Genomic DNA, 14,292 nt, shown 5'->3' on the forward strand with positions numbered 1-14,292 from the left:
ACTAACAGGAAAGAAAGGATCAATATCATGACATGAGCAAATAAAGATGTTCTCTTTTGAAGAGCTGCACAGTTACAAATCTCGTGACTTTTCAGACATGTTTCCCTCCTCCACTTCCTTATTTCCCCGAGTTCCCTTCAAAGAATGTTTCATTAAATATACACCGAGTCATTAAGTTAATAGGGACCTTTTTGATGGACAAAACCATTTGAGTTCCCAACAAATGTGCTGTTATTCCCGCTGTACATCCCAAATAAAATAAAAAAACAGATGGTATCTCTTCTCAATTTGCCAACAAATACCATCTTGTTCCCTTCCTGCCCTTTCTGTCAAAGCATCTCATGTTGACATTTTTGCCTCATTTGAATGTATCAGCATATATCCTCTCTTCTTTCAGTCACACATTTCCCCTTTTTCATCTCCTGCGCAGTCCGACACCTAGTAAACCCCCACCCTTCCATAGGATAGCAGCATTCAGTTCGCATTTAATTTATGTTTTCATCCCAGCTGGGGCGAGAGTCAGAACTTTATGGAACTGGAGACTGAAACTAATAAATGGAACACGAGAGATGGCAAATGGGAAAGCTGAGGAGGACACATGAAGAATGTGTGTGTGTGTGGGAGGGTGGGGGGGATCAGGATTTCTCAATGAAAGATAATAAAAGACAAACACGCTGGTAAAAAGACAGATATACAGTCAAATCAGTGTGCTTTTTTGTGATGGAAAGAAAATCTGTTGCATAAGAGCTGCAAAATTTAATTTAATTTAAAAAAAAGGGCAACAACAAGACAACGCTTTTCGGGTTTTTCAGATAAAAATAAAAACACTGCCTCATTATAAAATGCTAAATATGGACGCGATAGTTCCCTCTGAATTTTTCTGGCTTCAATCTAACGTTGCCTTTTTGATTTGAAAACGTTTTATTTCCAGTGGCTCAGAGGATCTAGGCATTCATGTACACACTGGCACACATAGAACAGGGTTGTCGTTCGAAGTTTAATCTAAACATAATCCTCTGGGAGCTCGAAATAAAGACAAAGCTGATGGAGAAATAATTGATTTCTGTAGTTTCATCTGCTGTGTATTGACTGCCCTCATTTGGTGGCTTGTGTGTACTGCACAAGTCCTTCACAGGAAAGAGGCATGGTAGTTGCATTGATTCTCATTTTGATGAGGCTCAGTTCTTGACTGAGTGTTTCTTTTTTGTCTTCAAACCTACATACAGTAAGTTTGATTTAATGTGTTTGGGTCCTCATCTAAACATTTGTTTACAACTGGGCATCTTATAACTAATTGGGTTGTTTCAGACTGTACAGAACTGTCCTGCAAAAAACTGGATTTGAACTGTTTTTCCAAGTACAACATTTTGAGATGACCCTTGTTGAGGACCAGCGCCGTATAAACTGAACTGGTCACAGTTTCATGTGTTCAGGCAAATTGCTGATGATAACTGGCCCGATCAGCTGCATGTGACGCTGCTAAGCCTTCTGTTAGTAATTAACCAGGAATCTCTTGACCACGAGGGACAACAAACAGACCTTTTCTTGTTTCTGTAAACAACAGACTGGATCCCAGCAGATAAATTTCAGAAGACATGGTCACATTGTCACTGGACTCTGAGTAACAACTCATCACACAACAGTTTACCGTGAGCTAATGTTTCTAAAAATAATAATGCAAGAACACATATATTACACATTGGGCAAAGGTAAAGGCAGTATTTGTAGTGTTTGCCACTGTATTTACAGACATCTGAGATGTGAATCTGACAACAAAGCTTTAGAAAAAGGTCCCAAAAGTCGCACTCTTGTCTAATCTTTAAATCACTTTCAAATTAAAGTTTGCCTGTTTATGATCTTTTGTAATTTTTATCTCAAAGATATGCAATAAGTCAACCTGAAAGTAGAATAAACTGGAAGATGCACAATAAATCAGAGCAACTATAATGTTTGAAATTGTACATTTCACCACTGAATAATGACAATAGTTTACATGTTAAATTTTCCACTCACCTCACATTATTTTTTAAATGGACTTCCGGGTCCAGCTGCTCCAGTGACTCCATTGGTGGAACTCCACGTGACGTTTCAGCGACTACCCCCCAAAAAATTGTCCAAACAGAGGAACTTTCCCATCTCTGTCCGAGTTGAAACGTGAGACAAAGACGGTTTTGAATTTGAAAGTATGCGTTAAATTAAACATTTTCCGGCTCTATATTCATTAGCACCCAGTTTGTATTGAAATAACGACACACTCGTCGACATTAAAACGCACGCGACAGATGCCTATCTAACACCGTCAATCAAACGCTGGTCTGGAGTTGTGCGCTCTCCTGATTGGTTGATTCGGGATTAGGGCGGGTGCAGTGCCAATTTTCGCAAGACAGCAATGACTTCAGTGTTTTACTGCGAGCAGCTCGTGGGACAGAGTCAGCCCACACCTGGAACAGCACGGACCTCCACAGGTAGGCTTCTCGCACGATGTAGCTGTATTTTTAATACACAGACTGTATCACTGACTATCATTCAGTCCTGGTTGGAAATGAGTTTTGAAATGCAGGTGGCTTCATGTCGTTTAGATCATAGTTTATCACTTTATTGGATTTACCTTTTAGCCCAAATGTGGATTTTAGTTGCACAAAAGACATAAAGTGCAGCTTAAAATGCAAGCACTAAACGCAGTATAACGCAACACTTTTATATATACAAAGCAAAAATGAATGAATAATAACATCATCAGTTTTGGATTCTGCAGGGAATTCCACAGGTTAATCCATTGTAAAGCAAAAGCTGTTTGTCCCAGAGAGGATTTATGTGAAGGCACTTTACTGTTCCCACTGGATGCTCCATGCATTACTGAACTTGTGACTGACCACAAGATTACCGAGCACCTGGGGAGCCTGACCATGTAGGCATTAAAGAAGAAGTTTGGTTGGGGGGGATTTGATCAAACTGATCAGCGAGTCGTTAAAACCCACTTACAGTAAGAGCCACTTAGTGATATGCAATGTTCTGCGTAAATAATTTTGTTTTTCCGCTTTGTTTACTGCAGCAGTAAGCCACTATGAAGAGTCTGAAAGCAAAGTTTAAAAAGAACGAGGTAAGAGCCATCTGTCGTGGAGCATGTGGAGTTGTATAATTTATGGTGGTATTTTAGAGGAGTGCAGCTGCTTTATTTTGCATACAGGTTAGTTCAATTTCATCCTAAAGTAATCACTTATATAATGTCCCAGTTTGCTTTCTGCTGTTGGGTTGAGTTGGGTTGGGGGATCAGGATTTAGTGTCACCAAACAGCAGGAGTGCAGGCCTGTCTTCAGCCTGCTGCTATAACCAGTGATCTCAGGTAGCCTTCAATTATTCACATGCATACACTGACTCAGACACACAAAGAAATCCTGCTTCCCCTCTGTCATCCTTTTGCTGCTCTTAGGGGCTGCTTTGAGGATGATAGATGCCAGAAAGAGAAAAAGCTGTTAAAAAAGCTAATAAATTGTGTGTTTCAACATCAAGGAAGTCGCCCCTCAATGGTCGTGGTTGATGATACGTGGTCTGGGGCTTTTTCATCTTGTCGATGCTTTTTTTTTTTTTTTTGCAAATCAAATGACTGATTATATCAAGCAATCACCACTGGTAACAAGACGGATCTGCTTTGGTGAGCTTACTCAGTTGTTTTACTTAATGACAGACAGACGGCGCCTCGGCATGTTCCCCTCTGCCATCCAAAACCAGCAGGGCAGCGTGCAGCGCACCCAGCTTCGTTTTGCTGAGTCCTCATTCTGGAGCTGCAGAGAAACAAATCTACAGTGCTGCAGGGAGGGTGGGAGGGGGAGTTCTGTGCGGGACTTGACAAAAAAAAACAACTAATGGAGAGAAGAAGGTAGCTCGCCACAGCAGGGAAATGATTAGGTTAAAGAAATGAGGGCAGCGAGAAGAGAGGAGGGAGGGACAGACCGGCTGTGTCACAGCAAGCAGCTGGAGCAGGGCGACAGGATGCTAATGTGAATGTGGACAGGGGATGGTGCATAGGGATGTAACTGTGTCACAGTTTACCGTATGTGCGGTGAGTGATTCGAGTTCACCGGTTGTAAGATTTAAAGATAGCATGAATTCTCCAGCATTCATCCGACCTCTGAAAGGTTATCTTCCGGACACTTACAAGGCTTTGATTTCTCTAAGTGATCTGAAATGTCGTGGGGCCAGGTGGCTGTAGTGTCAGGTAGGACACACGGTGGGGAGGGGTTTGCACATTTTGTCAGTATTTAGTTGTGTTTGATTCCCTGCTAGCCGCATGGATCCTCAGCAGCCCGTTTTTAGCCTGATGAAGCGGTTTTGTCCTTGTCTCAGTCTTCTGCCGCTGCCAGTAGGTATCCTCTGTCTTTATTTAGAAACAAGAAGCACACATTAATAACAATTACATCTCATTTGGCTTTCTTCATTGTTTCTGTCAGTTCTGTTTTGCGTACTATATAAAGTTGCACCATTTTTGCATGAATAACATACTGTACTGCTGAATCGGTCATCTAAACCCGTTGTTTATCCATCTGCAGTGTGATTCATTAAGACAGTAGTGACCTGTTCTTTGGCTTTGCCCCCTCAGAGTCAGGACTGGAGCAAGAGTGATGAACGGCTCCTGCAGGCCGTGGAACAGAACGAACCTGACAAAGTTTCTGCACTTATTGTCAAAAAGGGTCTCTGTCCCACCAAGTTGGATGCTGAGGGCAAGTCAGCGTGAGTCCATCTTGTGGCTCTGGAAGCTAATTTGTTCTTGCAGGCAGTTATTTCATTTGCAAAGTAGTTATTCCTTTCAGTTCTAGCAATTAGAGCTGTGCACATCTTAATAGGTTAGTTTTGTTATTTGTTAATTAAAAACACAATTTCTTGTGCACCTTATTCTCTTCTAGAAACGTACCACTGAATGTTAAGTATGCACATACAGTTTTCTACTTTAGGAACAAAAATACAGAAACTGATTGAATATTAGGGGAAAAAATGAAGAAAGTCCTTTTTTATTCTTGTTCTTGTCTGATAGTAGTCCTACCAGTCACTGCACATACAGTACAATATGAAAAAAAGTCTTATTTTCAGTCTTTTTAGCACAAGCCACTTGTTTTTAATACCATTATACTATAATACCACTCTGCCTGCATGCTAGCTCCGTAATATTGTTTGTTTTGATCTCCAACACAATTTCAGAAAAAGACTACTCTTAGTGATGCTTTTGTAATGCACAGAACACATACTGTATCTGTAGCTCTAGGACTCCTGTCCAGTATCTTGTCCGACATCTAAAATACCAATCTACCCTGGTCAGTGGCTGCAATAAGTACTCTGATACAGACCATTACCATCTTGGATTACTTTGCAACCATTTTGATCTTGCTGTTTTTAAATATGTTGTATTTAATAGATAGATAGATCACAGGGGGAAATTCAAACTCTAGACTCCAAAAGATAAAAAAATAATAATCCAGAAATGTTTAATAAATGATTCCACGTTTTCTCTTAAATTAAAGGTAACATTACAAATGAAATATGAAATTGAAAATCTGTAAAGCAGGCCTGCAATTATCAGCCAACTTTATTTTCCATTTTGTGTTAACTTAACTTTGTTCCATCGACCAGGTTCCACCTCTGTGCATCCAAAGGTCGTTTAGATTGCCTGGAGGTAATCATCTCTCATGGAGCAGACCTCAGTGTCATCGATGGGGCTGGTACGACATGTAATTGTGAAAAAAAAATAGGTCATTCTGTAAGCTAAGAACGGGATGTGTCATGTTTTGTTTTTAATCTTCCCTTTCGGACTGAATGACTGCAGGCCTCAGCGCCCTTCACCTTGCTGCCAAAAATGGCCAGTCGGAGTGTTTAAAGAGACTGTTGCAGGTAAAATTACAGAGACAATGACCAATAAATTCTTAAAACCATGACTAAAACAAAATAAATAGAATATTCAGGTGTTATGTCTCTAACAGGAGAGACTGGCGGTAGATTGTACAGACAGCATTGGAAGGGCGCCACTTCATCATGCAGGTAACACAGACAGAACAACAACTTGACAATCTGCAAAGATCAAATTCCTCTCATCTGTCTCTGTCAGTATAATTTACCAAAGCAGTTTTGCCACAAATGATATACTGGATGTAAAACCTTCTAATTGTGGTTCTGATTTTTCCTGAAGCGATCAGTGGCTGCTTGTCGTGCACAGAAAACCTGTGGGACTTCAAAGCCAACCTGGACATCCAGGACAGTGTAGGTTTGATGACTGCTGCAGAATCACAAAACACTTGGTTGGCTGGTTTTATCAATGAGCGATCAACACGTGAACTGAGGTGGCTTCACAGTGTTTGAACAGTGTCGTGTCTCTTTCAGGACGGGGCCACTCCGCTGATCTTAGCGGCACAGATGAGCAGGGTGGAGCTGTGCGTCTTTCTGCTGGGTCGAGGTGCCAATGCAAACATACAGGACAACCAAGGCAGGTACTGAACTGTACTGAGAATCACCAGCCCATCTCATTAGATGCTGGTTGGGTTATTTTGTCAAAATACATGAGCAAGAATCATAAGATAAGTGGGAGGAATTTAGTGAAAGGTAGATATAAAAACAAGGGTTATTCTCTCAGTCCAGTTCAAGGTGCAGAAGGATTCCCATAAAACATTTCAGCAGATGCAAGTACGTGGGAGAGGTTTGGAGGGATGTGGGTCAGGAGCTCCAGCTGGGAGCACCAGCTTTCAGTTCGTCTCTAGATAGCAGCTTGGAGAGAATAATGAGAGATCTGTCTCCTGCATAACAAAAATAAAGTTACAATCTCCCCTTGCTGCATTATTAAATCAATTAGGACATTTCTCCTTCATATTGTATAAACCATCATTGTAATCTGAAACCTTACCCTAATTTTGTGCAACGTGCTTTCTGTGAGTGACATGTCAGAAGAAGTCCGCTCTGATGAACACTTACATGAGGGTCATAAACCAAAAAAGAACAAACAAAACAAGTTATGCAGGGTAATTTGTTGTTGAATACCATGTATTAGCTTTCCTGTTGTAAGTGATGTTGTCTTACCCTGCTGTTCTTTAACATTGGGTCTGAAATGACAGGTCTGCTCTGATGCTGGCCTGTGAGAGTGACAGTGTTGAGACTGTGGAGGCTCTCCTCAGAGGTGGGGCCAACACCCAGCTGGTTGACTCCCTCGGGCACAAAGCTGCTGACTACAGCCTAACCACAGGCAACCAAGGCATCATTCAGATGTTACAGGATGGAGTACCTCCAGGTACTTAGTCTTAGCTTTGAAATATCCTTACATACCTTTGCTCAGTGATCACATGTGGCTTCTCTAACCAGTTTACTTTTCATATGATCTAGTTCTTATAAATTGTTTCTAGTTAGTGTTGTGAATGAACCAATGTAGCAACTCTTGAAGACATGTTTTTTTTCACGTGAAGCAGCCGCAGCCCTGACGTGTAGGCTTTGATTGTTGCTGTTTGCGTCACGCTGCTCCCCCCAGGAAGTGGCTTTATGAGGAGGAAGTGATTCAGGGGGACAGCTGGGTGAGATTGTAAAGTGAGGTTTAAAAAAAAAAAAAAAAAAAAACGACACAAGATGCTCGTTTCACTTTTATCTCCCAACAAAGACTTTGCTGATATATGAAAAACAGATGTGCTGTTGGCCTGAAAACAAAACCACGTTGATAAAGGAGACGATGTGGTGCACACATGAAGCTTGGCTATATTAGTTTATGTTTGTAATTGGGTTTACATTTTTCTTATTTCTGAAGAAATGTAAGATTTGTACTGTATTCCCCCCCCCCACAAAGCTTCTGAGGGCACAGGCGAGGAGGTAATGTTGTATAGCAGTATGTTCCATCGCTCCCTCCATCAATGAGATCATGGCTCATTTCAGCCGATCATATTGTGCATGTTTTCCAATATGAGCTCATTGTTTCTGTGTGCTGCTTTCGTTTTCTTGGCTTTCTCTCCTCTTTGTTGCTGACCTCTTGTCTTATCTCGGTTTCCTCCATTTTTCCTCTTTAAGTTAAGCTTGAACTCTGCTTGTCAGTGATCCCCTCTCACCCCCACGCAGCCCATTCAAATCCCCTCAGGCGCCTCATCAGTTCAAGGGGGGACTACCCCCCGCAAGCGGAAAGCCCCTCCGCCGCCACGTTCTCCTCTCCAGGTACTGTAAAAATCACTGCAGTGGATGGGAGGCGTTTTTGTTTCCCTACACGCTCAGCCTTACAGCCTAATCAGCAAACTTTACAAGCTGTAACTGAAACTGTGTAAACAGCAAAGCAATAAATAACCCTGAACTAATGATAAACTTGTAATTGTTTTAGTTGAAAAAAAGTCAAACATAGAAAACCATTTAGCCACAATCTCATCCATATTTTTGCTAATTCTATAGTTATTCCTTTCATGTTGCATCTGTGACAATGACACATTTTATCCTTTTTTTTAATGATAAAGATCCAGGATTTGCAGCAGTCTGCCCAGTCTCTGAGTCCAGCTCCCCCTGCCCAGTCCCCTGTGCCCCCAAAGTCCAAGTCTCCCTCCCCCCTGCCACAAGAAACCCAGCAGTCAGCCCAGGTTAGCATTGGAAATGTGTTTCTTCTTCTTCTTCTTTTTATGTCACATAAACTGCATTCCACGTTTGATTTTTGTGCTCGTCTGGACTTCAGGCGGAGGACGAGGAGGTGTTTGAGGAGATTCGACGGCTGCGCCTCGAGAGAGGCCGCCTGCTTCAGAAGATCAAAGCCTTGGAGCAGCAGCAACAAAGTGCCCTCTCTGCCTTGGAGGAGGTACAGACCTGCAGAAAATATTCTATGTATTTATATTTCCTATCATAACTCATGCCTCTGCTTAAACTATACAGATTATCTTTAGACCAATTTAATACTGTCAGAGCTGACAAGTATTAATTTATATATACATATATATATTTTTTTTAATCGTGTGACAGCTGTCCCAACTAAAGCAGCGCCTGACAGAGGCCGAGGCTGAGAGGGACAATTTGCTTGAAGAGCTGAAGGGAACCCATGTCGTTGGGGCCAGTGACTCAGAGGACATGGATGAAATGCTGGACTTTCCAGGTATGCAGTCCTTTTGCAGACCACACGCCTCCATATGTGTCCCTGCCGTTCCATTACGACATTCCTGTATCAGCCTCTCCAGTATACTAAATTACTGGTCTCCGTTGACTGTTTCCTCTAGAGAAGCTGCTCTCTAAGCGCTCCAGAGCATCCCCTGCTCACGACGAGGCCACGTCCCAGGCGGACACGGACTCAGCCAGCCCCTCTCCTGCCCCTGTAGACCCGGGAACAGTTGCTGAGCTGCGTAAGCAGATAGACGAACTAACGTCACAGAACTCTGAGCTTGTTCTCAAAGTGCAGGTGAGGCCAAACAAGACAAAACTCATAAATTGTCCCTTAAATATTGGTTGGTTTATCTTTTATTGAATTTCAGTACAAACTAGCTGAAGTATTCGTATTTGTTCATTCAGACTTGTAGTCTATTGTACACATCCATTCACCAAGCATAACTCATTCTGTGTACAATACACTAAGTATACTTTGATGATCCTACATCCGTTTGTGTTTTGTCCAGATGCTGGAGATGTTTGAGAAAGATGACACAGACATGCAGGCTCCCAGCCTGGACTCAGTCCCCATGGTTCAGTATGAAACCCTGAGGAAGGAGTTTGAAACCCTCCAGGAATGCTTCTCCCAGGCTCAGGCTTCTCTGGAGGCCTCCAAAGTGTCTGAGGAGCAGTGAGACTGATTTCTTTTTGATATACCTTTACATGTTTTACAGGATGTTGTTGGGCAGCAGTACATGTTAATGTTACGCAGCTTTTGTGTTCAGTTTAAATATACAACACACTAAATTTGCTGGCTTATTTATTTAAAAAAAAAACTCCATCATTCAATCTCGTAAGGACATTAGGTGTATTTAATTTACACTTTTTCCTGTGTTTACCTCAACTTGTCTTGTTTCATAGTGACTATCAGAAATCTCAAGAACAAGCCGCAGATGCAGAGAGCACGGAAGCTCTGGAAGAAAATCTGCGTGGACTGGAGGAGCAGTTGGCCTCCTCCCAGTCCGAGCTGGAGGAGCTAAAGGAGCAGATGCGCCTTGGAGTGCTTTCTGTGGAGTGCGGTGAAGAAAATATTGCCACAACAGTTGCTGGGGCTGCAGATGGTGGTGCGAGCCAAGAGGCGCAGCAGCTGAGAGCCAGGGTAACAGAGCTGGAGGGGAAGCTTGCTAAGAGACAGGCCGAGGCCGAGGGTCAGAGCAGCCAGAACGGTGACACAATCCAACAGCTGACACAGAAAGTGAAGGAACTCCAGGCTGCTCTGGCCCAGAAAGAGTCTGTGCAAAAAGAACAGAAAGACAAAAGAGGGGAGACAGAAACTGTGAAGTTGCTTCATGACAAAGTTGCTGAACTGGAGGCAGCCCTGGCAGAGAGCAGGTCTTCAGGGAAAGAGGGAGCAACAGCTGGGAATGGAGATCATGTCCGTCGGCTGCAGGAGCGTTTGGCCGAGCTGGAGGGAGAGCTCAGAAAGTGCGTTCCCCGCTCCGAGCTGGAGGAGGTTCAGGTGACTCTCGGACTTCAGTGTGAGCAGCTAGCTCGGGAGAGGGCAGATGTGGCGAGGAGACTCAACGATGCCCTGCTGGACCTGGAGAGACTCAGACCTCCTGCAAGTGGAGATGACGACGAAGAGGAGGAGGAAGACCATTCAGAGAGCTCAGAGCCCTCTGTCATGTCAGGTGTGCAACTGCAACTTTTTTTTTTTTTTTTTCCAAATAGCACATGGTTTTTTCATTTGTCCACAAGGAATTCTCTCCTTTATGTGTGAATACTATTCACACTATTGTTTGTCTGCTTTTTATTTTTTGGTATGTTTTTTGCAATCTATCTAGTTCTGCACACTTTGTGCTATTTTAGCCATTCAAATATCAAAGTTTAGCTCATTCAGGTGCTACTACTTTAAGTTTTTGTGACTTTTCTACTTTTCAAAATACTTTATTTAAAATATCTTCACTGTAGAAATACATTGAAATCTCTGCAGTTCCTTTAAAAACCTATTTTGAAATCTACTTCAGCATACTTGCTTTATTTTGTCTTTTACTGCTTTTAGTTTTTAGCTAATCTTTTGCTGCTTTTAGCTAGCATTTCGCTACTTTTAGATTTAGCTGTTTTTTTAGCTTTTTTTAGCCTTAACAACTCAGTTTCAGCTTCTTCAGCAAATTTCAGCAGTCATTCAGCACTAAACATTCACACTGCTATTTATTTTCTTTTTTTGTCATGTTTCTGTCCAATCAGAACACTCCAGGCGCACCTTGGCAAAAGTGAGAGAAGAACTGGAGGTGGCCAGGCAAGAAGCAGCCCAAGCTCTGGACTGTCTTTGTGCCGAGCGGGAGGGCCGGGCCCAGGAGCTCCTGCAGCTAAAAGACGCTGTGCCACTATCAAAACACAAAGAGGCGCTCTCTGCAGTATCCGAGCAATTAGCTCAGACACTGCAGGAGCTCCAAGAGGAGAAAACCCTACGGGCACAAGCTGAGGAAAAGGTTGCCAGTCTAAAAGCCAAAGTACAGGTCACACAGGACTTCATTTCCAAAGAGGAGCATGAAAAGGTCAAAGTGAGTGAATAATTTCATGAAAATGAAGATGAAACTGATAAGGCAGTGTCTTTTTGCAGAATGTTAGTGATATAAATACACGTAACAAGGCCTTCAAATGGCAAATAATTAAACCAACCTGTGCTGTTTGTGTGAAAGGAAGAGCTGCAGCGCACCCTGCAGGCCTGTGAGAGCAAGGCCGCGGCAGCTCAAGACGCTCTGAGTGAGAAGGAAATGGAGCTGAGAGAGCTGAAGTCTCAGAAAGCTGCAGAACAAGGTCTGATCTCGAAGGAGGAACACGAGGCCCTGCGGCTCTCCTTGCAGGCGGAGATCAACGCCTGCACGGCACGCTTCAACGATCTCACCCGGAAACACGAGAAGACCTGCACTGAGGTTGGTGTTTATGCCTGTGTGTGTGTGTGTTATCGTGTCTGCCAACAGTCCTCTCCAATGCAGCATAAAGCGAAATTGGATGTTATTGTTTCTGTGACAGTGAGCTGAGTTCTATGAGGGCCTCTCTCCTGTCTTTGCATTATTTATCTGTTACTTTCCCTTTTCATTACTTCCCTCAACTACAATGATCCCTCAATGTTTGTGCTTGCTAATGGACTGAAGTGTTTGTTTGAGCTCTTAATCTATTTTTTGTTCAAATATAACAGTAGGAAAACACCGTGGTGTATGACATGAAGTGCATAACATAAAAATGTATACGTTTTTAAAATTAGGGCGAACAAATGTCAAAAAGTGGAGAATCTTTTCTTTTAGATCACAAAGGCAAACACAAAACACTCTATCTCCACTGATGTTTTGCAGTATTAATATATTCGACAAAAATAAGCACATGACTTTCTTCTATTGGTGCAGGTATTCCAGGTTCAGAGGGAGGCGCTATTCCACAAGAGCGAGCGGCAGGTGGCAGAGTCCCAGCTGGCCTCGGTGCAGCAGCAGCTCAGCCAACTCCAGGCCCAGTCCAGCCACATCCAGGAGCTCCACAAAGACATCCAGGACTCCCAGGGCCTCGTCAAAGAGAAGGACCGCAAGGTGATGAGCAGCAGGGGCGATTTTGACCAGCTGCTGCTGAGGTTTAGAGGAGATTAACTGATGTGATGGTTGTTTGTGCAGATAACAGAGCTATCCAAGGAGGTGTTTCGACTAAAAGAGGCCTTGGGAGCTCTGTCACCTCCTCTTGGAATCACATCTTCCTCTTCCACCCAACATGGTAATCCGGGACAGCAGATGGCGCTGCAGAACAGGATATCTATTCTCACCCAGCAGCTGCAGGTGAGTAAAAAATCCAACAGAAGGGATGACTATTATGATAAATGTAATCCAGAATTATGTTTTTTTTGTATCACATAACTGTATATCAGAAACTCTGGATCTTTAATAGTGTTTATTTAATTAATTTTTTTTGCAGGACTGGGAGAGAAAGCATAAACAAGTGGTGGCTGTGTATCGCTCTCATTTACTGTCAGCTGTACAGGTCAGTTGAGGACACACAATTAAATATAAAAATGGCATTGTAAAGCATGCATCACCTACATGCATTGTACATGCAGTATTGAGCATATACTGTGTGGCTGTTAGAGAATTTTGGCTCACTCTCTTATAAACTACAAAATGATCTGGATGTAGAGGGAGACCAGAGACCATCCTCCACTAGTAATTCACTTCTAATGCACAAAATAAGAGTCTTGACTATGAATGATTCTGATTGTTGATTTTTAAGTCTTATCCAAGTTTATTAAGCAGACAACAGAGGAGTGATTATCCTTTCTAGTTAAAAAAAAAAGGATGAAATCTTGGAACTCTTGATACTTTTCACAGCTAGAAACACTTTTTTGGTTCTTGCTGCTCTATGAACCTGTTTAAATATATGTAAGCTGTCTTTATCCAGCAATAATTAGTGTTCCAATCAGGTCAAAAGTCCAGTTACAGTTTGTGATGTGGACACAATTTGGAAGAAGTGCAGAATACTTGGCAAAAGTGACTTTATATGTTGGAATAGGCCTGTATCATATTTTATAAGCTCATACTATGATTTTTATTAGTAATTTACTCATTGTTTCTGCAATTAAAGCTGTGAAATGGACAGAAAAATGATAACTGGACAGTAGTTCTCTTATGTGTTTTGTTTAACAGGGTCACATGGATGAAGAGGTGCAGCGCCTGCTACTTCAGATCCTGAGGATGACACAGCAGGGAAACTGAAGCCTCTATAAGTTTCTGCCTCCACCTTTGGAACGTTTTACATTTAGCAGCACTCTGCTGGATAACAAAGACCTCATCTTCAACGCCAAATACCACTAATCTGTGGTCACACATTGCTGCATGAGTAAGATATACATGAAACTTAAACAGCCTTAATGCTTGACTGGTAACCAAACATCAAGAGAACTGAACGGAGAGTGCCTTTTTATTTGTAATAACAGGAAGTGAATGTAAATACAGTGTGAACTTTTAGATGACAGGATTATGCGTTGATCGTGTGACGAGCCTCTTGATTTTGCATCATTTTGTTATAGTAAAAAAGAGAACTTCTTTACTGTTGTTCTTGTCTTTTTTAAAACTACACACTCACACAACATAAGACTGCTAAGCCTCATTCTCTCTAATGACACTTATTTTTGGAAGGTGGGAACTTTACAGTTTGTCACATGTGTGCATAAAAATAAGGGCAAGA

General features: G+C 42.3%; 1 protein-coding gene across 3 annotated transcripts; it reads left to right on the forward strand.

Moving 5' to 3' along the window:
• The first annotated feature begins 2,064 nt into the window (after positions 1-2,064).
• On the forward strand, positions 2,065-14,158 carry ankrd24 (ankyrin repeat domain 24). Of its 3 annotated transcripts, XM_017406888.3 has the most exons (23): positions 2,065-2,465; positions 3,053-3,100; positions 4,598-4,728; positions 5,623-5,711; positions 5,816-5,880; positions 5,970-6,027; positions 6,176-6,246; positions 6,367-6,473; positions 7,092-7,264; positions 7,808-7,830; positions 8,074-8,166; positions 8,457-8,576; positions 8,669-8,788; positions 8,950-9,079; positions 9,201-9,379; positions 9,594-9,757; positions 9,988-10,757; positions 11,314-11,630; positions 11,769-12,002; positions 12,474-12,650; positions 12,732-12,890; positions 13,027-13,092; positions 13,752-14,158. In XM_017406888.3, exons 2-23 carry the CDS (start codon positions 3,065-3,067, stop codon positions 13,818-13,820), a joined length of 3,351 nt encoding a protein of 1,116 aa, XP_017262377.1. In that variant the 5' UTR covers positions 2,065-2,465; positions 3,053-3,064; the 3' UTR covers positions 13,821-14,158. The 3 variants fall into 3 exon arrangements, with proteins under 3 accessions (XP_017262377.1, XP_017262376.1, XP_024859676.1); XM_017406887.3 differs by lacking the exons at positions 2,065-2,465; positions 3,053-3,100 and adding an exon at positions 3,874-4,360; XM_025003908.2 differs by lacking the exons at positions 2,065-2,465; positions 3,053-3,100; positions 4,598-4,728; ... (1 more) ...; positions 5,816-5,880; positions 5,970-6,027 and having other exon boundaries at positions 6,216-6,246; positions 6,367-6,469.
• Positions 14,159-14,292: the final 134 nt, after the last annotated feature.

The sequence above is a fragment of the Kryptolebias marmoratus genome, linkage group LG24 (genome assembly GCF_001649575.2).
Source record: "Kryptolebias marmoratus isolate JLee-2015 linkage group LG24, ASM164957v2, whole genome shotgun sequence".
NCBI lineage: Eukaryota > Metazoa > Chordata > Actinopteri > Cyprinodontiformes > Rivulidae > Kryptolebias > Kryptolebias marmoratus.